The sequence below is a fragment of the Laetiporus sulphureus genome, assembly GCF_001632365.1.
Source record: "Laetiporus sulphureus 93-53 unplaced genomic scaffold LAESUscaffold_1, whole genome shotgun sequence".
Lineage (NCBI taxonomy): Eukaryota > Fungi > Basidiomycota > Agaricomycetes > Polyporales > Laetiporaceae > Laetiporus > Laetiporus sulphureus.
In genome coordinates, this window is record NW_024468510.1 from 441,857 (window position 1) to 461,590 (window position 19,734).

At 53.1% G+C, this 19,734-nt stretch overlaps 9 protein-coding genes across 9 annotated transcripts; 5 read left to right on the forward strand and 4 right to left on the reverse strand.

Moving 5' to 3' along the window:
- Nucleotides 1–201: 201 nt before the first annotated feature.
- LAESUDRAFT_753689 (uncharacterized protein) lies at nt 202–1,794 on the forward strand (the record flags this gene model as incomplete). The annotated part of the gene is made up of 2 exons (XM_040911799.1): nt 202–1,432; nt 1,484–1,794. The coding sequence occupies 2 exons, from the start codon at nt 202–204 to the stop codon at nt 1,792–1,794; spliced, it is 1,542 nt and encodes a 513-aa protein (XP_040770135.1).
- Nucleotides 1,795–2,448: 654 nt separating this feature from the next.
- LAESUDRAFT_709850 (uncharacterized protein) lies at nt 2,449–3,452 on the reverse strand (the record flags this gene model as incomplete). The annotated part of the gene is made up of 5 exons (XM_040906728.1): nt 2,449–2,556; nt 2,728–2,807; nt 3,003–3,176; nt 3,216–3,249; nt 3,282–3,452. 5 exons carry the CDS (start codon nt 3,450–3,452, stop codon nt 2,449–2,451), a joined length of 567 nt encoding a protein of 188 aa, XP_040770136.1.
- A 1,814-nt stretch (nt 3,453–5,266) lies between these two features.
- Nucleotides 5,267–6,370, forward strand: LAESUDRAFT_718906 (uncharacterized protein). The gene is made up of 4 exons (XM_040907527.1): nt 5,267–5,568; nt 5,620–5,682; nt 5,747–5,893; nt 5,947–6,370. Exons 1-4 carry the CDS (start codon nt 5,461–5,463, stop codon nt 6,034–6,036), a joined length of 408 nt encoding a protein of 135 aa, XP_040770137.1. The 5' UTR covers nt 5,267–5,460; the 3' UTR covers nt 6,037–6,370.
- Nucleotides 6,371–7,670: 1,300 nt separating this feature from the next.
- On the reverse strand, nt 7,671–8,536 carry LAESUDRAFT_9403 (uncharacterized protein). Its single transcript, XM_040914883.1, has 4 exons — nt 8,531–8,536; nt 8,232–8,462; nt 8,100–8,167; nt 7,671–8,037 (listed from the first exon to the last, which is right to left on the reverse strand). Exons 2-4 carry the CDS (start codon nt 8,323–8,325, stop codon nt 7,741–7,743), a joined length of 459 nt encoding a protein of 152 aa, XP_040770138.1. The 5' UTR covers nt 8,326–8,462; nt 8,531–8,536; the 3' UTR covers nt 7,671–7,740.
- On the reverse strand, nt 7,942–9,076 carry LAESUDRAFT_718908 (uncharacterized protein). Its single transcript, XM_040907528.1, has 4 exons — nt 8,531–9,076; nt 8,232–8,462; nt 8,100–8,167; nt 7,942–8,037 (listed from the first exon to the last, which is right to left on the reverse strand). The coding sequence occupies exons 1-2, from the start codon at nt 8,820–8,822 to the stop codon at nt 8,353–8,355; spliced, it is 402 nt and encodes a 133-aa protein (XP_040770139.1). The 5' UTR covers nt 8,823–9,076; the 3' UTR covers nt 7,942–8,037; nt 8,100–8,167; nt 8,232–8,352.
- A 1,892-nt stretch (nt 9,077–10,968) lies between these two features.
- On the forward strand, nt 10,969–11,904 carry LAESUDRAFT_808205 (uncharacterized protein). The gene is made up of 4 exons (XM_040914045.1): nt 10,969–11,256; nt 11,316–11,371; nt 11,435–11,587; nt 11,639–11,904. Exons 1-4 carry the CDS (start codon nt 10,983–10,985, stop codon nt 11,726–11,728), a joined length of 573 nt encoding a protein of 190 aa, XP_040770140.1. The 5' UTR covers nt 10,969–10,982; the 3' UTR covers nt 11,729–11,904.
- A 1,824-nt stretch (nt 11,905–13,728) lies between these two features.
- Nucleotides 13,729–15,141, reverse strand: LAESUDRAFT_739987 (60S ribosomal protein L18; the record flags this gene model as incomplete). The annotated part of the gene is made up of 5 exons (XM_040911053.1): nt 13,729–14,236; nt 14,293–14,670; nt 14,727–14,771; nt 14,827–14,913; nt 15,109–15,141. 5 exons carry the CDS (start codon nt 15,139–15,141, stop codon nt 14,189–14,191), a joined length of 591 nt encoding a protein of 196 aa, XP_040770141.1. The 3' UTR covers nt 13,729–14,188.
- Nucleotides 15,142–15,160: 19 nt separating this feature from the next.
- On the forward strand, nt 15,161–16,222 carry LAESUDRAFT_733273 (RNA-binding domain-containing protein; the record flags this gene model as incomplete). The annotated part of the gene is made up of 5 exons (XM_040910414.1): nt 15,161–15,163; nt 15,250–15,450; nt 15,500–15,628; nt 15,677–15,760; nt 15,812–16,222. 5 exons carry the CDS (start codon nt 15,161–15,163, stop codon nt 16,220–16,222), a joined length of 828 nt encoding a protein of 275 aa, XP_040770142.1.
- Nucleotides 16,223–18,752: 2,530 nt separating this feature from the next.
- Nucleotides 18,753–19,734, forward strand: LAESUDRAFT_718913 (acyl-CoA N-acyltransferase). The gene has a single exon (XM_040907529.1). The coding sequence runs from the start codon at nt 18,810–18,812 to the stop codon at nt 19,614–19,616; it is 807 nt and encodes a 268-aa protein (XP_040770143.1). The 5' UTR covers nt 18,753–18,809; the 3' UTR covers nt 19,617–19,734.

Consider the following 19,734-nt stretch of genomic DNA (forward strand, 5'->3'; position numbering starts at 1 on the left):
CGAGGCAACTCTCTCCACCTGCAACGTAAGACCCCTGGTGGAGGTGCTTTGGCGGTGGCCGGGGTCCGTGAGCGAGACGTTTGAACTCCGCCTGGTAGGGGAAATACATAACGACGTCAGCGTTCGTCATGGAGGTGATCATCTTCGACGACATCCTTGCCTGCTAGCCATCGACATCATCGCTTTCTCTGCGTCATCAGCATGGCCACTAAAGTACAAGCACCGCCCAGCATTCCCGACCACGACCGCCTTTCTTCCCAGGCTGCCGACGACAACCCCTCCCGCCGCAGGACCACCTTTGACCTCGAGCCCAATCCCTTCGAGCAGTCCTTCGCCCGCCCCTCCAATGACTCCTCCGTCCGCACCCGCGCCCCCGCGGCCCCCTCCTCCCACTCCGACGACTCCCGTCCCTCTTCCTCCTCGAACTCAAAGCTAGACCGCAACCACTCGTCGTCCTCCCCGGATCCCAAGCCCGTCCTCCCCCCGCTCGCCAGCATCTCCTCCCCCTCCGACCCGTCGTACACATGGGCCTTCTCCTCCTCGTCCCTCTCCAACTCGCTCCGCTCCGGTCCCCTCTCCCCCGCCATGCTCGCCGGCCCCCAGCCCAATTCGAACAACGATCAGCCCCTTCCCGCCTTCGACCCCTCCTCCTTCCGAACCGGGCTCACTCCGCGCACCGGACTCACCCCAGGCACCGGCCTCACGCCCCTCATCGGCGGGCCCGTCTCCTTCCCTCCGCCCTCGCCGAATACCGCAGCCTTCCTCGCGATGATGCAGGGCAGCGCAGCCAACGCGACCCCGAGCTTGTCCAGCGTCGCCGGCACCATCACTCCCAACACCCTCTCTGCCATAACCGGCGTCCTCTCCACTGCGCACCACCCGACCCACCACGCTCATCACGGGCACTCGCATGCGACGACCACCCCCTCGCCCTTGTCCATGTCACACCAGTACCAGTCACAGGCTCAAGCTGCGCGAGAGGCCAACGGCTACGCGAACAACCCTGCCGCCAACACTGCCGCCAACGGCCTTTTCCTGCTCTCCCAGGCTCATCAGGAGCTGACAAAGCGTGAAGCAGAGGCCCAGGCCCAGGCCGCCGCCAACGCCGCTGCCTCTCCCACCAGCAACGGCACCTCGCCTGTCCTCTCTGCCGGCAACGTCAAGCGCGGAACCAAGCGCAAGGCGACGCCCACCTATTCGCAGGAGCAGGCGCAGGAGCTCGGCATTGGCAAGCGCACGCGGTCCGCGACAAGCGCGCGCAGAGGCAGCGTGCAGAGCCTGGACTTTGAGGGCGATGAGGAGGAGGAGGAGGAAGACGAGCACGACCTGCAACGGCAGCAGACTCCGCAGGCGAACAAGAAGCCGAACCAGCAGAAGAAGCCCGAGACCGAGGAAGAAAAGCGGAGGAACTTTCTCGAGCGGAACAGACAAGGTACGCGCTCGCCTTCTCATGTAGCATCGTGCTGACACTCGGAATGTGCAGCCGCTCTGAAGTGTCGCCAGCGCAAGAAGGCGTGGCTCGCGCAGCTACAGGCCAAGGTCGAGTACCTCTCGAACGAGAACGAGCGGCTGACGAGCGCGCTGGTTGCCTCGCGCGAGGAGATCTCGCGGCTGTCGGCGCTTGTGGGCGCTGCGACCGTCGGGGGCAGCGTCTTGCCCGGCGTCGTCGTGAACGGCGTGAACGGCGTCCCGGTGCAGGGCGGCCCGCCGGTGAGCGTGAGCGTGAGCATGCCGCCTGGAGGCAAGAACGCCGCGGCGATCGTGGGTAGCAATGGGAGAGGTTATGGGTACTAGGCGCCCGTCGCGCCACGGTCGTAATATGCGTGCGTCGATGGTGTGGATGTCTTGGATTTTGTTCTTGGTACGCCCGGCGCGGCTCTACCGTTGATGCATGCACACGGAAAAGGCACAGCGGCGCGGTGCTCTCGCTGGTGTCAGTCATCGATCTCTAGTGATGAGGAGCGCTGAGATGGGCACGCGGGTGGGGAATGAAGGACAGTTGATTCGTTTGTTCGTTCCAACTGCGTTGACGGTGCCGAGTAGTTTACATCGTAGGATTATGTTTGGTAGTTGAGTGGAGTAGCGGCCCAGGGCCGGTTTACGTTTACAGTATATGTAGCTTTACAATGTCGCTCGCCCCTCTGCAACACACTTTGTCTTTGTGTGCTATGTGCGTAGTGAGAGGTTTGGGGAGAATACAGGCTGGTGTCGCCATCGCGCGAGACGCGTGTATGCATGTCCACGCAGTCATTCGTGCATTCAAGGCGTCCCAAGTGGAAGCTTAAGCTCAAGGCTGAGGCTGTTGACAAGCGAGCCTTGAAGCCACACACGCTAGTTGTTTTATATGACGTTTATTTCCGCCTCTACACTGTGAGGTTTCCTTTGCGTCTCCTTCCTCCTTCAAATTATGCCCGTCTCGTCGGCCGCATCCTGTGGAGACACCATCAATCAGAATGACGATGCAAAGTCGTTCGTGATGAGCCACTTACCATTGTCGAGGGCAACATCGCCGGAACCCGTGGTTCCACCTTCCGTCCTGATGTCGTCTTGCGCGTCCTGTTGGGGAGGTGAGTTAGTGGGTTGGCTCGGGTGGGTCTGGTATGATGGAGGGTGGGTACCGTCGGCGGTTATGCTATCGCGGGGTCCTTCGTTGGATTCTATCATGGAGAGGACGAGTGGTTAGATGGGACGAAGGGGTGTAATAGTCCGTTTGGGGTGGGTGCTCACCGTTTTTTGGTTATAGCGTTGCTTTGTATCCTTTCCCTCCGATCTCCTGCGAATGTTTGTGGATGTCTTGAAGCGATGGTCTATGTAGGGAATAGTAAATTAGTTGATGAGACTGTGAGTCGCGTAGAGGACGAAGCGTACAGGTACAGACCTTCAGATGCGTCTCGTGCGAGGCGATCAGTAAGTGTGGGTGTCGTGCATGGTGAGAATGCGAGTGAAGGAGGTTGTCTCAGTGGCCGATCGCATTGCGAGTACTTGGCATAGTGAGTACTTACAGGCATTGCGGAGTGGTAGGTATGGAAGGTCCACATTCCTCATCACATTTTGATCGCGACAGAGTCCACGCTCTCGACTTTTGCGCTCCCTCCGGCAGTGTCTGAGTGCCCCACTGCGGCAACGCTCTATGGAGTGGCTTGCTGGTCGACCATGGACAAATCGCGCAATGGAAGCTTTGACGAGAGCAGATGTACAAGAGCTGAACGACGCACTTTTCATCTCGAGTGAAGTGATCTCGCCAAGCAGCTGCGTACGCGTCGTTATCAGAGTGAGTGCACCAGGACGGAGTCCCTCAGGCTGTCATTCAAGCTTGACGAGATCAATGGAGCCTGCGGGGCTACGAAACACCGGTAGGTCTCTATGATCCAGGAGGCCGAAGGCACTCCTGCTGGGATATCCGAACGCGTTATCGGAGTATCAAGGCGCCGAGGAGGATATATGGGAGCCATGTAGTAGCGTCAAAGTGGAATGGGCTCGATCTTTGGTGCGCTGCAGCTCTGAGGCGTCGGGCGGGGTAAGGGTGCGCATCGCACGTTGATCAGACGGTTGGTCAAAGTGAGTCGGCGCGTCGCAATAGGTCGTATTTTAGACAGAATGAAAGGTCCATGACGCCAAGGCTGGGAAAACAGGCAAAATGGGCGCGAGAGTAGCAGCACTGCTGCGTGAACATGACGAGAGGACGCGTGTGCCGGTGGCCAACACGCAATTGAGCGATTACCGACACCGTGCTTCCTCGTCTCTCCTCGCGCCTCTCGCTTCCTGCCACTTTCGCAATCTTGAGTCGTACTGTCTGCATTGCATAGGCTCGTCGACCGTATAGGATTTGATCTTCGGCGGTCTCTCATGTTGCATGCGAATGCCGACCAGAATATGTCGGCATTTTCGTCGGTGTTGCACTTGTCGGACTCTACTATTGGGCTTTTGGGTTCGAGCCTCCTGGAGTCTCTGCTCGAAGCTAGCGGCGGCTTCTGCGATGTATTCTGGATGCATAAGGATCCTAGTGGGATGGTCGACGATAGCGCATCTATTGGTGGGGACCGAAGAAGACAACTTGGTGATTGTGTTCACAACCTGTGCCGCAACCGTTCACGCTATGCGGCTCGCGAATATCGCTGTCGAACGTCACCCAATTGAGAAGGTCCACTTCTGTAGGACGTATCGTGCTCTGCGCTCCTGTAGAGTCGCATTCGGATTGGCGACGACGTCATCCGCACAATCTTAGGCCAGCTAAGGTGAGTTTCCGTCGTGTCTCTTTCCTATCTTTCTTTCCGAGGGAGATGCATTTCGTTCGGAGAAGTCAACAGAATGCGGGTGTGCTTCGCGTACTGCATTCAGAGGCTTGGCCGATGGGCCTTGGTTCCTCTGATCGAGGACTTGCTATGCTGGATGGCCGCCTTGGATGTCATTTTCTCTTGAGGCATCGTGTTCGCTCACGGTATTCTTCTACAATATCGCTTCACTGCAATATGCACCCAAATGTAAAGTCATATACGTCCACATCAAACGTCAGTTGCTCTTTTCCCCCATCATATAGATGAAAGGAGCCACTCGCCACTGAGCGCCTATCTGGCCTTGTTACGTGACGCGTTGTCACGCTTGATAGTCACATTACGGTCACCGTGCGCTTGCACTCATCGCCGTGGCAGCGGCGACACCGATGAAGGGCGAGCAAGGGCCTACAAAGCAGAGACGTTAGCTCATAAAGCGAAATGAGAGCTCACGTATTTTCTGCCGTAATTTTGGTGCAAATTCACCGTGGATGTACCATGGACGATGATGTGGTTCTGTGGATTGATACGTTGTCCATACTCCCCAGATGATCGCGTATCTGAGGTCCGCTGCTTTTTTTTTTCGTCAGCTTTCAACACGTTTCAACTAGGATGTATTGCTGTAGATTGAGTGCTTTTTGGGGATCTGATGAGAGGCGGCCGTAGGGCTCTCAACAGCGAGAGCGACAGCGCGACGCAAATTCGCATGGCCGCCCTCTTGAATTTTGCGGACAACTTGTATTCTTATGCTCTGTGATGCGACAGAACTACCTGCTTACCTACCTTATCGTTTGCCGATTTCGTAGGGACCCAATGGCAAGTAAGGTGGGTCCGCTAGTGTCGCTCGCGGAGGCAGATTCGGCGGTTCGCGGGAGCAAATCGAGAACCGCGTCGCGGCGCACGCCCGTGGTCTAGTCGCCTTACTCTAGCAGGCGGTCTCTCACCCAACATAGGCAGAGAATCCCGCTTCTATGAGATCTTCTGCGGCATTTCACGACAAAATGGACCCTGGCTGGCTCACGACGCCCTCTCCTCTCCTTTTACCCGCGATACTACCTACTAGCTACAAGAACACTGCGATCGACCGCCGCGATTCGGCGTGCTCGTAGTGCAAAATTGTCGTTTTGGACGAGCTTCCTCTGGTTCAATATACCGAGCCGTACCTCTGCCCTTTTTTGAAACCTGGAAAATGACGTCCCCTCAAAGTCTCCACTCTCTGCGACTCCCTGGATACCGCTCAAGCTACTGCCTCAGGTACCACCCATACCCGATGACGAAACGACCGCGCCTACTGAGGGTGGGCTCCTCCACTTCCATTTGACTGACGGAGGTTGAACGCCGCGTACAGGCTCAAGACGACGCCCTGCGAGCAGATGAGGAGACATGGGAGATAACCCCGGTGGCAACGCTGGTGAGTTCATCTTGTTGTCGCTGTTTTGTCGGATACTTGATCTTTTCTTTCGCGGGTTGAAAAGGGCCCTGTTCGCAGTGCTGAAGACGACTCCGATGATGACGTTTCGTGTTTGGATTTGGACGCGTCGGCTTCTGTTGGGCTGGACATCAAAAGACGACAAGAGGCGTTCACCCTGCCACTTCCTTCAAAAGTCGCCACAATTTTGGCGGTGAGTCTGCTCGTTGTTTCTTTATGTCGTTGGCCGACGCGTCTTCGCTACAGTATGTCGTAATCGCAATTGAACGAACATCTCGGATGACGCGCCTCATTACGGGCTGGGTTCGGTACGCGATGGATGCTCTCTCCCAGTGAGCGTGTCGCCCTCGGTGCCGAGTATGGCCAAAACGCTCGCGTCTATGTTGCCGTATTTGCTTCTCTAAAAGCTCTGCGCTTGACATCGCTATTCCTCCCGAAAAGTGCTTCTTCACGTCTTGATCTACGTATAATCTTCCCGTTGTCTGGCGGCATATCCCAGGTTGTACTTCCCTTTGAGCTTTCGGTACTCCATAACATTTATATCTAGTTGCGTCCGCTCTTAAACATCATAAATATTCTTGTTTGTCGTACTTGCTGTGTCCAGGTTGTCCACGCTATCGTGTTGCCTTCTGAGTGTATGTTCTAGAAAAATAGCATCCGTCTTCTGCCTTCGTGTGACGGTAGTGCTGCTCCGGGTGTCGTCACTTCGAATTGCGTACTGCACGTTAAGCTAGCGGAATTCTTGGAAGCTGGAATTCATCCGCGCCGATACCCTGCAGGGCCTCGAACGAAGTCGTCAGGCGTTTCGTTGCGTGGGTTTCATACTTGTGGAATTGCTTGAGTCACTCGATTCAAACTTCACTTCTTGTTTCATTCGTCGAATATCGCATTTCATAGCTCTAAGCAGACGTTGCAGCGATTGATACGGTGGAACATAGCCGTCATCCATGGCGTCGACCGGTTGATTGTCGCGAAATGTTCTTTTCTTCGAGTGCACAGTCACGCTGAACTTGATAAAATCTTGTAAATGTTACATTTGCGCAGCATCTCGCATCATCGTCGCTCTTTTAGAATGAAACAATGCGTCCTTTTCTTGTTCTATTGCCCGACTTTCAGTATGTACTCAACATTGGCGAGAACCCATGACGTTAGAGTGCCCCTGATAACACACGACCCGTCATTTGTCTCCGATGTTCATATTGATGCGCACTACTTGTGAAAGTTAGTACGGAATTCCCTTCAAGCGAGTAGGCCTACGGACTCACAGCGCAATCTTCCCACCTCTATCACGCGGTCCTGCACATGTTCATAAGTCACCATAGAGTTGCTAAACATTCGAATTAATCGAGGAAGTCAGCAAGATAAATCGGAGTATCATGCTGCTACTTCAGTATCCGGGGTGTCCGACGGGGTGGCTCGGAAAGCTAGGAACCCAGCGATACTAGGATGAGTCACTACAGTCCCGCTTATATGTTGCAGCATTGAGGGTTGTCAAGCCAGAAGGACGAAGCTTTTCATGACTGCAGATTGCGAACAGCCATCGTTGTGGTGGGGGAGATGGTGGAGGTGATGAAACACGGGAGGCACGGCAGTACGCAGACGCTCGCCGCTGGAATCGCGCACGACGCGTCGTATTAGTCACGTGATCTTCCATGATAGTCACGAGCAGCGCGGCAAATCTCAGATTGGTGCAACGCCGCCACGTGGTTACCCACGTTAACTGATGGTTTGATGCTCTTCTGAACTCGACATTACTTGAGCTAGCTTGCTTCTTGCAGGTATACATCTATAGGATGTTGCTTGTAATGGTAACAGCCCGATACAAGCCTTGAGCTCAAATCCTAAAGCCTGAGATGTGTGCAGCATGGTTTGAACAGGGCTACTAATGTCTACTATATAATTACACCTACAGCCTTACATATACACCAAATTATTTCATTGGGACCATGCATGCTATTGTAGACATTTGAGCCTCTTTTGCGCTCCAACCAATTTAACATACACTGAATAGCTTGACGACGGTCCATTGCTCAGGATTACTTACAACTTGAGAGGCTTCGTGACAACTTGATGGGGCATAATGCGAGGGTTCGATGATGTCGAGCGCTTCTCCGCGCTTTTCACGAAACACAGTCCAGGACTGTTACGGCGCCAGTCATTCCAGGGCCGTTGGCAGACGCTTTCAAGGAGGCCAGTCGCGAAGATGTTGGCGAACCTCAAGTCATTCAGTGCAGACTCAAATCGTGGAATGTGACGTTTATTTCCTCTTTTCTTCATTATACAGTTCCCTTCCTTTCCTTCATGCTCCCTTTCTTCGCCGTCTTGCCGGTCCACGTGCTGCACAAGAAAGCCCCGTCAGAGGTCGCAAAGTTCGGCCTGGTCTTTAGGGGTGCACTTACCGTCGTCCGAGGAATAAACACCGGATCCAAGTAGTAGTTTCCTTCTGTCTTGTGCCGTCTTGTACATTCTTCAGGGGAGAGAGTCATTAGCGGGTTGGTTAAAGGCGGACTTGACGCGAAGGAGGTGGTTACCGTCTTCCGTCCGGCAGGACGGGGCCCTTCCTTTCCTTCCTCTATCGTTCCATATCCCTCCCCCACGATATCCTGCAGGAGTTCGCGGTGTCATGAGGTAACGGTCTCGACTTCGGTGTGACTATGCGTGGCAAAAGGTCATCACGTTAGGCGATGAGAGTATAGATTGCGCAAAGGCTGAGGGGTGCGGCCCTTGAAGTGACGCTGGTGATGGCTTCATTAGAGTAGTAGCTACACGAATAGAGCCAACAAATGCATTATTTATCGTACAACGACTATCTGGCGTAGTGAGTACTCACCAGCGTTGCTGGATTGTGGAAATGGGGGATACCATCTGCTCCCACCCATTGTCCATGAGACAGAGTCCGGATCCTCGACTTGTGAGCTCGGACCGTGTCTGAGGTATCGCTCCGTAAAAATCGTTATGAAGCATGATCGGCTGGCTGGTTGTGGTATGAGGATTTCGTTAAGAGACGAGGATACAAAGGGCTGAAGGGTTGACTTGTCACCGAAGGCGAGATCAGCCCAAGCGGCTGCGAGACACCAGACGGCCGCTATGACTTGTTCGAGACGTATAAGCGTGACATCCATACACTATACAATCACAACGGAGAGTCGGAGAGTATTAGATGAATCATATTACAAGGCAAGAGTAGGTCGTAGTCGATGTCCGGTGCATTATAATTGTGACATGGGGCCAAGCGAGCCGAGAGTCCATGTTGCACGTTGAATAGAGACGTCGTCACGACAGCGAGTGTGAATTTGCAGTCGGATGATCGATGTTCTAGACTAGAAATGGTCGCGCAGTGAATGCAAAGAACAGAGAAGGTAATGTTGAAAGTGGCCACACCGCGGCGCACGCGAGCAATGCTCGACGCGATCTGACGCGATGCCTCCTCCTCGCGCTTCTCGGTTCTTGCCACATTTCCCGACGAAACGATGACCATACGTTACGTTATAGTCATCTCTTCGATTGTCTGGCATCTCAGTCCGGCAGTTTCTGCCGTGCTCTCTGTGTCGCTCGATATCCGAATCCACTGCACGGCTCTGATCTTCTACGGCGATTCTGGTCGTGTTGCTCGTGCACGTCAACTGGATTTGCTGAACACCAGTTGCATGGCCATCAATCTTCCCGGCCGATTTCTGTCGAAGTTGTGCTCGTCGCGTTATGCTATCGGACCTGGCAGTCGGAACCTCCTTCTAGTCTCTGCAGAATGTCCATGGGATTCTCAGATGTGTTGTAGACAAGACCCCTGATGGACGATCGACGACGCCGCTACGAGCCATGGTCGGTTCGGCCTGGGGAAACGGCCAAAATGGCTGCGATTGCAGCGTATGTCGCAACAGTCCACGCTATGCGGAGCAGCGACATCTGCTGGCTGCTACGAGGTCATAGACGCCCGCGTTCAAGCGCATACCGTGCCCTGCGCTTCTCCAGAGTCACATATCGATCGACAGAAATGTCTTCTGTGCAATTTGGTTCCGGCTGAGGTGAGTCCCCGTCCTGCATCTTGTCTGTCTTCCTTCATGAAAGGTTTGCTGCATGACGCTGCTGTCGTCCGGAAAAGCAAATGCGATGCGGCCATGCTTCACCAGCGTATTTGGACGTGTAGCAGATGGGTCGTTATCCTATTGCTGTTCTCTGCTTGTGATGAATTGCAGGACTGAGAAGAGTCTTCGCCATGCATCTTCTCCTTCTCTGAGGCTCTCAAGGATGTCTCTTTTGCAGAGCGAACATGATACGGGCGTGCATCATACAATGCATTTAGACGTGTGACCGGCGGCTGCGATGGGCCGTAGGCAGATTTCCCCGGGAAATCTGTATGCTGTGGTTCCACCTGTTGTATCCAACAAAGCTCTCCCGGCCGATGAATTGGTTGATTGACGGCCTTGAGGGCCATGTTCTCTTGGACGCGACGTGTTTTCATCGGGACTTCCTTCGATAATGTTGGGACTCTGAAGATATCCACCCAAACATCAAGTCGTATATACGTCCACGTCAAATACTCAATCGCTCTCCGCTGCGGAAGTGGCCAACTCACCTCTCGCGCGCCTATCTGGCGCTCTGTGACGTGACGTTGTCACATCTAATGTCACAATAACAGTGACCGTGCGCTCGCGCGGGCAGCAGGATCAGTGGACGAGTGCCTACAAGGCAGAATTGTTAATGATAGAAGCGAAATAAGAGCTTACAATGTCTTTGGTATGTCTCTTGTCGTAATTTCGCCGCAGGATTATGCCGCAGAGGATCGCGTGGTTCTGTGGGTTGATGTGTCGTCCACCAATCCAGAGAGAATGTGGATTTGAATTCAACTGCCTTGTTCGTCAGAACTGAGCATATTTTAATTGTGAACTACATTTGCAGATTGAATGGTTTCTTGGGACGTTGTGGGGTGTGACCGAAGAGCTGACGACACCGACAGTGCGAGGCGACGATCGCAGGGTCACCCTCCTGCATTTCGTGGACAACTTCCCTTCCTATGCGCTTACATGTGACTGGTCTACTTACTTTCCTTGCTGTTTATTCGTTTTGCAGGGAGGTATAGTGAGAGAGGGCCGCTATGTATTTTCGCGGAAGCAGATTCGGAGGGTCGCGGAAGCAAATCAAGAGCTGCGCCGCGGCTCACCCACTGATCCAGTCATCTCGCTGTAGCGGGCGGTCTCTCACCCAGTGCAGGCAGAGAAGTCCCTTCTTATGAGACCTTCTGCAACGAATTGCGCTCGCACGATTAAATGAACCTTGGCTGGCTTATGATGCCCTCGTCCCTCCTTTTCCCCACTACACTACTGCTAGCTATTGGAGCCCCGATATCGAGCGCCGCGACTAAGCGCACTCGTACCGCAAAAGCGCATTTTGTACGGGCTTCCTCCGTTGAATACACCAAGCCGTGTTTCTGCTCGCTTTGCGTGCTCGAGAATGTTGTCTTCTCAGAGCCACTACTATCTACGACTTCCTGGATACCGTTCAACCTACGGGCGCAGATACCACCCGTACGCAACGATGAAACGTCCATGCCTACAGAGGGTGAGTTCATCTGTTTTCGGATTCATTAGCGGCGGTTCGACGCCGCGTCCAGGTTCAAGAGAATATCCTGCGAGGGGTTGAAGAGGCATTGGCGATGCCCCCGGCGGCAGTGCTGGTGAGTTCATCTTGTTCCTATCGTTTCGTCAGAGACTCGATCTTTCTTGCGACGGCTTGCAAGCGCCCTGTCCGTAGTGCTGAGGATGGCTCCGATGACGATGTTCCGTCCTTCAGCCTGGACACGTCGGCCTCTAACGAACTTGAGATCAAAAGGCGACCGGATGAGCCGATGTTCAACCTCCTCCTGCCCTTCAAAGTCTCCGCATTTGGTGCTGTGAGTTTGCTCGTTCTCTTTTGTATTTTGGCCGACGCATCTTTGTCGTAGTGCGTCGCTCTGGTAGTTGAGCGCACGTCTCAGACCGCACGCACCGTTCTGCACTGGCTGAAGCGCTGGATGGATGTTCTTTCCCGGTGAGCGTGTCGTACAAAGTACGGCTGGAAATTTGCGTGTTCCTGCAGTCGTGTTTGCTTCATTGTGACGCCTTGAAACCGATGAGTCTTGAGAATTCCTCCCGCAAAGTGGTCGTCCACAACGTTTCCTACGCATAACATCTTCTTTATCCTGCAACGCGTCACATAGTGCATACTCCTTCGAGTTTGTCGTGCACCATATCATCTGCATCTACTTGCGTTTGCTCTTGCATACTGTAATCTTCTTTTTGCCGTACTTGCTGTGTTGACGTCGTACATGCTGTCATGTTACCTTTTCAAGTGTACGTCCGAGTAAAAAATCCAGTCCCATCTTCCGCCTTCATGAGACAATCGTGCTCGACGTGTGCCGTCGCTTCCAATTGCATATTCTATGCGAAATTGGCTCATACCATGCAGAACCTTGAGTCGTCAGAAGTTTCGCCATGCGGGTTCCGGCGGTTGGTGAAGTTGCTCGAGTCACGCAATGAAAATTTGTTGCTCTCGGCTATAACAGTGCATAATATGCAGGTAGCTGTTACAGCGATTGAGTATAGCCGAATTCGTTAACCGTCACACGTGGTCTTGACTGGCAGGAAGTTATAGCGGGCACGTTCTTGGTTTGAGCATACAAGTATATTGAAGTCGATGAAGTCTTGTAGGTCTGTCACTTTATCACCATCATCCATCTTGATTACTCCCTCAAAGTGAAGTTACGTGTTCTTTTATCGTTCTATTGCTCGACTTTCGATGTATGTACTCAAGAATGGCAGAAATTTCGTGATATTGGAGTCCCAACGCCAAAAACACCAACCGTTAGGCTATACGCCATTCACGCTTCTGGGTTATATTTGTCAGAGTTGACACAGTGTTTCCTCCAAGCGAATAGGCCTAAGGACTCACCGTTACGGGCTTCCCACCTCCATCACGCGGCTTCATGCATGTTCAGAGCCCGTCATGAATTTGTCACACTTTCATTGCAGTGTTAGAGTAACTAGATATTTCGGAGAGAAAAATTCGAATATATGCAGCGAGTGCAGTGTTTGCGTTGCCCGATGGATGGCTCGCGGAAGCTGGGAACCTAGGGATAGTACAAGTCCAGCAGGAACGTCGCAGTATCGCCAGTAGCAAATAATGAGAGCAGATATTGGGACTGCGGTTCTGTCACGGACGTCGTTGTTGTACGATTAGGGAGAACATTGGGTGGGCACTGGGGGGGTAAACATCATCGTAGTGACGCAGGCGCCCGGCGCTGGGAGTTTTCCAATTGGGATGTCCTCGATCGAGGACGACGCGTTGCATTAAATCACGTGGTAGATACGATTAGTCACGTGCACAATTTCAGATCTCAGATCTGTGGACACTTGGACGACAATCACAGTCTGCATAGCTTTATTTTTCCACGGGAAACCTGATGCAAAAATGGTGAAAATATCTTATGTCTGGATATGGAAATAGTTTGGAAATTGGGCGGAGACAATTAAATTATGTTACGATTGTTTTACTGAAACATATCAGCAATAGTGAAACTATTTCCCAAAGGAAGATATTTCAGTCCAAAAATATGTGATACTGATATGCTTCGGTGAAGCAATTGTAACATAATTCAATTGTCTCCACCCGATTTCCAAACTATTTCCATATCCAGACTTAAAATATTTTCACCATTTTTCCATCAGGTTTCCCGTGGAAAAATAAATCTGTGCAGGCTGTGAATTCTCGGTGGAACCTGATCGATGACCCTTATTGAGCGTGTGGGGTGAGTAATGGAAGTATCACACGGCAGACATGATGCGATTTATCAATGTGGAAAATAGTGTGGGAATGTCGGCTGATGTCTTACACATGTGACAAATATTTGCAACCATGGCATTTCATGTTTCACTTTGGCTGTGAATGTGCACTATTTGCCATTTAAATGCTAAATTGGCAAAGCTTTGCCACAAATGTAAGACATCAGCCGACATTCCCACACGATTTTCCACATTTATAAATCGCGTCATGTCTGCCGTGTATATCGCTGTCTCGCAGCGTCTCGCCGCCTTAACCAGGCATTGTGCATTCTAGATGATACTGCTGCGACGGTACGACATGCGCGATACTTAACGCAATTTCGCAGGCAGCACACTAGGCAGCATTTTTGTGTGGCATGCAATATCAAGCGACACACCTTCCGACCACCTCTTCTACAGCAAGAACTTCGAATCGAGATGACACCACGATCTGGCATCGCTAACGCGAGCATCCTAATGAACAAGACCAGTTCGGCGATAAAGCAGAGTGAGGAGAAAGCAATACATGCTTGGCGATGCAGACATAGACATAAGAATCGTGGCGTGGAGGATCACTCTTCTGCATGTAGTGCATATAGGAATACACGTCTCTGACAGGCCCGGTACCACAGCACACCGCATCCGCCGCATATCCGCCGTGAGCGACTGCACGTCGATTTTCCAGCAGCGCACGCTTAGACCTTGAAACCACGCGACTTTCGGCGACCACGCGCGCGCTCGAACTGGATCGGCAGAAATTAGATGGAGACCACCGTGAGGGGAGATTAGGAGAACATACTTTGCGGCCCTTGGAAATAGTGTGGGGCTTCTTGTGCTTGTGCGGGCCCATACCGAAGTGCTTGACCGCTTCCCGGGTGTTGCGTTTGCCCCGGAGTAAAATGGTATTCGAGCCAGTGGGCGCACGAAGCGCGAGCTGGTCGAACGTGAGAACCTCACCGCCGGCCTTGAGAATTCGCTCCTTAGCCGCGGCGGTGAAACGGAGTGCTGCAATCGAGAGCTTGGGCACCTCGATCAGGCGGACGTCGTCAGTCACCGTACCGACGGTGACGATGATCTTGGAATCACGGTCTGGCGCAGCAGAGGTCTCTTTAATAATGCGAGAGAGTGACAAAGGAGGACGGTTGATCTTGGAAAGGAATAGACGGTGGAGGATGACCTGATCGGGGCGGTATGTCAATACTTCGCAAGTGCACTTTTACACAAGAACAAGACCTTGTTGAAGTCAGAATCTGTGCGCCGTGCAAGGAAACGGTATAGCTTCAATTCTAGATTAGCACATTACGACCTCTTAGAACGTCCAGTGTGTACGTACCTTGACCAGCAAGAGCAAGTACGGGTCCTCGCTCTTTGGAGCCGTACGCTGGCCCTTCTTGACGTGATGCTTCTGGATGTCGATACCCTAACATCCGAGGTGCATCGTGAGAGAGGTGAGAGACATTCGTGCTGTGGCCGGGTAGCCATTCGGACTCACCATCTTGCTCTTGCTCTTGCGGCGATGGGGCTTCGCGGTATTGGACGAACACGAGTCGCGGCTGCTGAAGAACTGTATAACTCTGCCGATAAGGTTTGAAACCTCTCGCGGAGATTTAATTACTTGGTCACGCCACCGCCAAACAGCGCCAAACATCGTTCAATTTGCAACCACCATGGTGCGTTCTTGTTGTCTCCGCCCTTCATCGTCAAGGTCAAGACTGACAGCAAGTCCATTCGCATCCCTGCAACTCTCGTCATGCAGTACGGAGATTCCGCGGCGCCGCCTGTCGATCCCTACACCGACGCTTACAATGAGGCTCCTCCGCCTGCCCCTGGGCCGCCGGTCGACTCGCGGGACCGCGACATGCCTCCTCCGCGAGGCCGCTCTCGTTCTCGCAGCCCAGCAAGGGGCTCAACGTACCGCAGGTCTCCTCCTCCCCGCCGCCCCCCTCATGCTCCCATTGTTCGTCCTTTTTCTTTTTCTTTTCTGTGGCTGTGCTTATCTGGCGAAGCAGGCGCCCAACCCTTCCAACGTGTTGGGAGTGTTTGGACTGAGCATCAGGACTACGGAGCGCGACCTCGATGACGAATTCAGTCGATTTGGCCGCGTCGACAAGGTGGTCATCGTGTACGATCAAAGGGTTAGTCTTCTTCGGCATACTGGGAGTCTGTCTAAATTTCACTAGCAGTCCGACCGCTCCCGTGGGTTTGGATTTATCACTATGTCCACAGTTGAAGAAGCTACTCGATGCATCAAAGAGTTGAACGGTGTCGTACGTCGATTTTTCGGATGATGTGTCATCAACTGCTCACACTCCGGCCAGGACCTCAATGGCCGTCGCATCCGTGTCGACTACTCGGTGACCGACCGGCCTCATGCTCCGACTCCCGGTGAATACATGGGCCACCGCCGTCGTCGTGGACGCGACACCTACACCGGTCACCGTGACGACAAAATCGACGACTATCGCGACTCGTACCGTGACTCGTACCGTGAACGCCGCGACAGGGACCCTTACCGCAGGGACGACAGGGACCGCGACAACTATGGAAGGGACAGGGACTGGCGCGATCGTCGGAGCCCTCCTCCGCGCGGCCGCTTCTCTCCGGATTACAGAAGGCGCAGGAGCTACTCCAGGAGCCCTCCCAGAGGAAGTAGTCCGACACGTAGGGAGTATGATGCTCCCTCTGCTAGCGCGCTGCCTCCTTCGAACGGTGAAGGTGGCCGTTGGTGAGCGATGGGCGAAGGCTCGCACATTCAGACACGAAGTGGTTTGATTCTTGGAGAAGGCGGCCAACGTGCGGGCTAAGGGTGAAGGCAGGAAGTTTCAACCATTGTGAAGCGCAACGTGATGGTGTTCTCGCGCAAGGTCCTGCAATTGCCTCAATTTACTCAAGTATTGCTTTCCTCTGAACATGCGTTCCTCGTTCCCAATAGCACAGAAAAGAAACACAACATGTCAAGTTTGCTTTGGTATCGCCTCGAATATTCTGTATTACCGCTTGTTCTCGTCTTCCTTCGCCTACTGTGAAAATAGTTGCAAGTCGCAAGTGCGCACAAGTCGCATCCGTGAATGTGCGGGACTTGGTTCGCCTTTGTCCTTCGGAACTTGTGGTCCGCATTCAGCGATCAATGGCAGGTTTGCCCGTAATGGAATTCGTTTCTGCCATTGTGCACAGCCTTCGGGCGTCTGGTAACTTTTCACCCTTCGTTCTCGTACTGACGGACAACCAGGACAAGCAATTCTCGATTGATGTTCGCGTCTGGATGAGTATACATTCTAGGCGACTGTATATTTGGCCATTTCAAGCCTCAGCAATTGTCTGAAGCGTCAAGTAAGAATATGAAGGCGCGCTGAGGCAAATGTTCGGACAGAAGCTGGCAAGCTGTGGAAGCAGTGTGTCTTGTTCCACGTTGCAAAGGTTCAAGGTTGGACCAGGGATCCGCAACTGAAAACGCATGGCGAATGGCCCGTTATCGAGTGCAGATCACTTTTCGCAACGAATTGGGTTATCAACGTGCTTCGAGCAGAAGGCTGTGGCCGGACTTGGTAGCAAGGCTAGTAGCCCCTGTATGTATGTACCGCCAAATACATCGCTTTTGCTTCTACCCCAGTGACTCGGTCAGCTTTCTTCGTTGTGGACGTGCGCGAGCGATGGATCGTAGGTCCCTCGAGGGCTCGGTGTGTACGTTAGGCATTCGAGCTGCGCTGCGGATGAATATACCTACACCCGAGTATAAATCGTGAATGGAAGGTCGGTATATCTACCCGCCGCAGATGACCGGGGCCGCCCATTAGCAAAGCTTTCTAGATCATATACCAATTGACGTTGTTGAGGTCCTCCGATGACATCGAAGTCGAACGTGTGAAATTCCTCTGCATCCAGCTCGCACGGCTGGAAGTGAGTTGAGAGATTGGCAACAAGGGTGCCGCCGTGGACGCCCAGGACTCGAATTGTCGCTGCTGTCATGGCACTATCACCGTCGCGCAGCAGCATTTCGGTGTGGAACCTCCTCGCATCGGAACTACGAGTACGATTCTCGAAAATAATGGCTCGACCAACCTGGAGCAAGCTCCGCAGCCTCGAGTATGACTCGGCCGGTGATCGCATGGACTTCGAACACATGCACGAGGTGATTTATGTTCTCTGCAGCCCCTGGCGCTCGTGTTGTCGGAGCTTTAGCATCTGTCTCGCCTAGAAATCGATGGACTCTTCCTGCAAGGCTTGTGCGAAGAACCTGCACACAAGCTTTCAAAATTTCATCCACAGCAATCGATTACGACCCCATGATGAAGGTCCTCCATGCGCCAAGCTCGTGTCATGCATTGTTTCGCCCGCGGTTATCGATGTCAGCCAAACGCCCATAGACTTGTATGTCGACTTCTTATCCTTCGCCATGTTGACCAATTCACTTTGGCCAGAATTTCAGCTTGCTTTCAAGGAGTATGTTGGGTCGACCCGGTCGACCCGACGTTCTCAGCTAGAAGATGTCTTTAGCTCCTCGCGGAGGGCGATTTTTGCGGTCGCTTGTGCTTTTCTTTGATGCATTGGTCTAGCAATCGGTGCTACAGATTTCGTTGAGCCTGCCGTGCTGTGGGATCTCGTGCTCATACAGCGAAAGCTCATCTAGATGCTTGAGCCGAAGCAATGATAGAGCGAGTTTATCGACTGTAAAGCCTTAGCGTCCGGGCGAACGATGTGAAGCTTTTCGAGGAGAACCGCAAATCTCAGAAAATCAGACGAATTCCTTTGCATCCACTCCGCACATGGACGAGGTCACGGATCTACATCTGCATAGTGTCGGCATTATGATCATAATTGGTCGTCTAATGTGCGATACCGAGATCAAGTAGCTACGGAACACTTGGTCGATCTCGCGCTGGCACATTATTCGGATTAGATGGAAAAACGCGGTGCATATCAGACGAAATGCGAAACGGGACGTATTCCGGTCCAGCAAACGTATTACATGGTTTCGGGGCACTGAGCGCGACGATGACGGTGCACGGGACTTGCGACTTGGTGGGTGCTTGAACTAATTCCTTGCAGATTTCTTCGGAAGCTTTGAGGCTTGAGCTTGAGTTTGAGCGCTTGAGCACTAAGCTTGAGGGGCGCAGAAGTTGAAGTTGCGCAGGCGCGACGATGTGATCGGAAGTTGCGAGCCGCTGTTGTGAGTCAGCATCGTGCATTGTCTCTCCGACAATCATTCGAGTCATGGATCGGTGATATACATAAACACATTAGCATCAGAATCAACACTGTCGCACTCGCTGCAAGCATTGCACATCCCAACTGTCCCCCCCCACCCCCGGGACGATCATGTTGGATTCATTCGTGAACAACTACGTCGCACCGCCTCCAGTGGCGCTACCTGACCCTGAGCAGGTTCTGTCCTCCACGGAGCCCTATGATATCAACTATGCTCTCCCGCTGCACCTTGATACACTGTCAAGCCCCACTGTCCGCTTGACGCCTTTCATTCCCGCCGCGCATGCCAAGACGCTGTGGGACCACATCGGCCCACAGTCTTACGAGCTCTTCAAATACTACGCCTCGATGCCCGGGACCTTCCCAGAGTTCCTAGCCTTGATCGAGACGATCCGGAGCGAGCCAGAATGGTGCGGCTTCGCCGTGATCGACAGGACAAAATCTCCTACGAAGGAAGAGGCATGGCAGACCGACGGCGATGGCGTTCTGGCTGGTTTCATGGCACTCGTCAGGACGTCTGCTGCCCACTTGTGGACGGAGATAGGTTATGTCGTGGTGTTCCCCGCATTCCAGCGCACACATGTCGCACGCACGGCGGTCGGCCTGCTCCTCCGCTACTGCTTGCAGACACCCATTGCGTCTCCACCCGGTATAGGCTTCCTCCGCATATATTGGGCGGCACACCCGAAGAATAAACCGTCGATAGCGCTTGCGAGGCGGATGGGGTTTAAGGAGGAGGGCTTGCTTCGATGGATGGCTGTGCTACCCAATGTCAAGGAGATGAATGAAGAAGGCGAAGCAGTGGAGAGGAACGGAAATATTGAGAGTTATGGCAGACATACCACGTCTTTCGCGCAGTGCTGGGATGATTGGGAATCGGGAGGAAGGGAGCTGATCGGAGCGATTATACAAGGATAGAGAAGCAACCGCCTGCAGTACCTTGCACTCTTTACGTTGTAATCTGAGATTGCACAGCTAGTCCCAGCTCCATTAGCTCCGCGAAGAAGGCGGGAATTAACGGACACCTGAACTGACA

Bases quoted from the DNA above. Each gene is read 5' to 3' on its own strand.
- LAESUDRAFT_718906 (XM_040907527.1), top strand. From the start codon at position 5,461: ATGACGTCCCCTCAAAGTCTCCACTCTCTGCGACTCCCTGGATACCGC. The intron at 5,569-5,619 runs GTGGGCTCCTCC...CGCCGCGTACAG, and splicing joins AACGACCGCGCCTACTGAGG to GCTCAAGACGACGCCCTGCG. The intron at 5,683-5,746 runs GTGAGTTCATCT...CGGGTTGAAAAG, and splicing joins TAACCCCGGTGGCAACGCTG to GGCCCTGTTCGCAGTGCTGA.
- LAESUDRAFT_9403 (XM_040914883.1), bottom strand. From the start codon at position 8,325: ATGACACCGCGAACTCCTGCAGGATATCGTGGGGGAGGGATATGGAAC. The intron at 8,168-8,231 runs GTAACCACCTCC...TCTCCCCTGAAG, and splicing joins GTCCTGCCGGACGGAAGACG to AATGTACAAGACGGCACAAG. The intron at 8,038-8,099 runs GTAAGTGCACCC...TTTCTTGTGCAG, and splicing joins TGTTTATTCCTCGGACGACG to CACGTGGACCGGCAAGACGG.
- LAESUDRAFT_718908 (XM_040907528.1), bottom strand. From the start codon at position 8,822: ATGGATGTCACGCTTATACGTCTCGAACAAGTCATAGCGGCCGTCTGG. The intron at 8,463-8,530 runs GTGAGTACTCAC...CTATTCGTGTAG, and splicing joins TCCACAATCCAGCAACGCTG to CTACTACTCTAATGAAGCCA.
- LAESUDRAFT_808205 (XM_040914045.1), top strand. From the start codon at position 10,983: ATGATGCCCTCGTCCCTCCTTTTCCCCACTACACTACTGCTAGCTATT. The intron at 11,372-11,434 runs GTGAGTTCATCT...ACGGCTTGCAAG, and splicing joins TGCCCCCGGCGGCAGTGCTG to CGCCCTGTCCGTAGTGCTGA. The intron at 11,588-11,638 runs GTGAGTTTGCTC...TCTTTGTCGTAG, and splicing joins AAGTCTCCGCATTTGGTGCT to TGCGTCGCTCTGGTAGTTGA.
- LAESUDRAFT_718913 (XM_040907529.1), top strand. From the start codon at position 18,810: ATGTTGGATTCATTCGTGAACAACTACGTCGCACCGCCTCCAGTGGCG.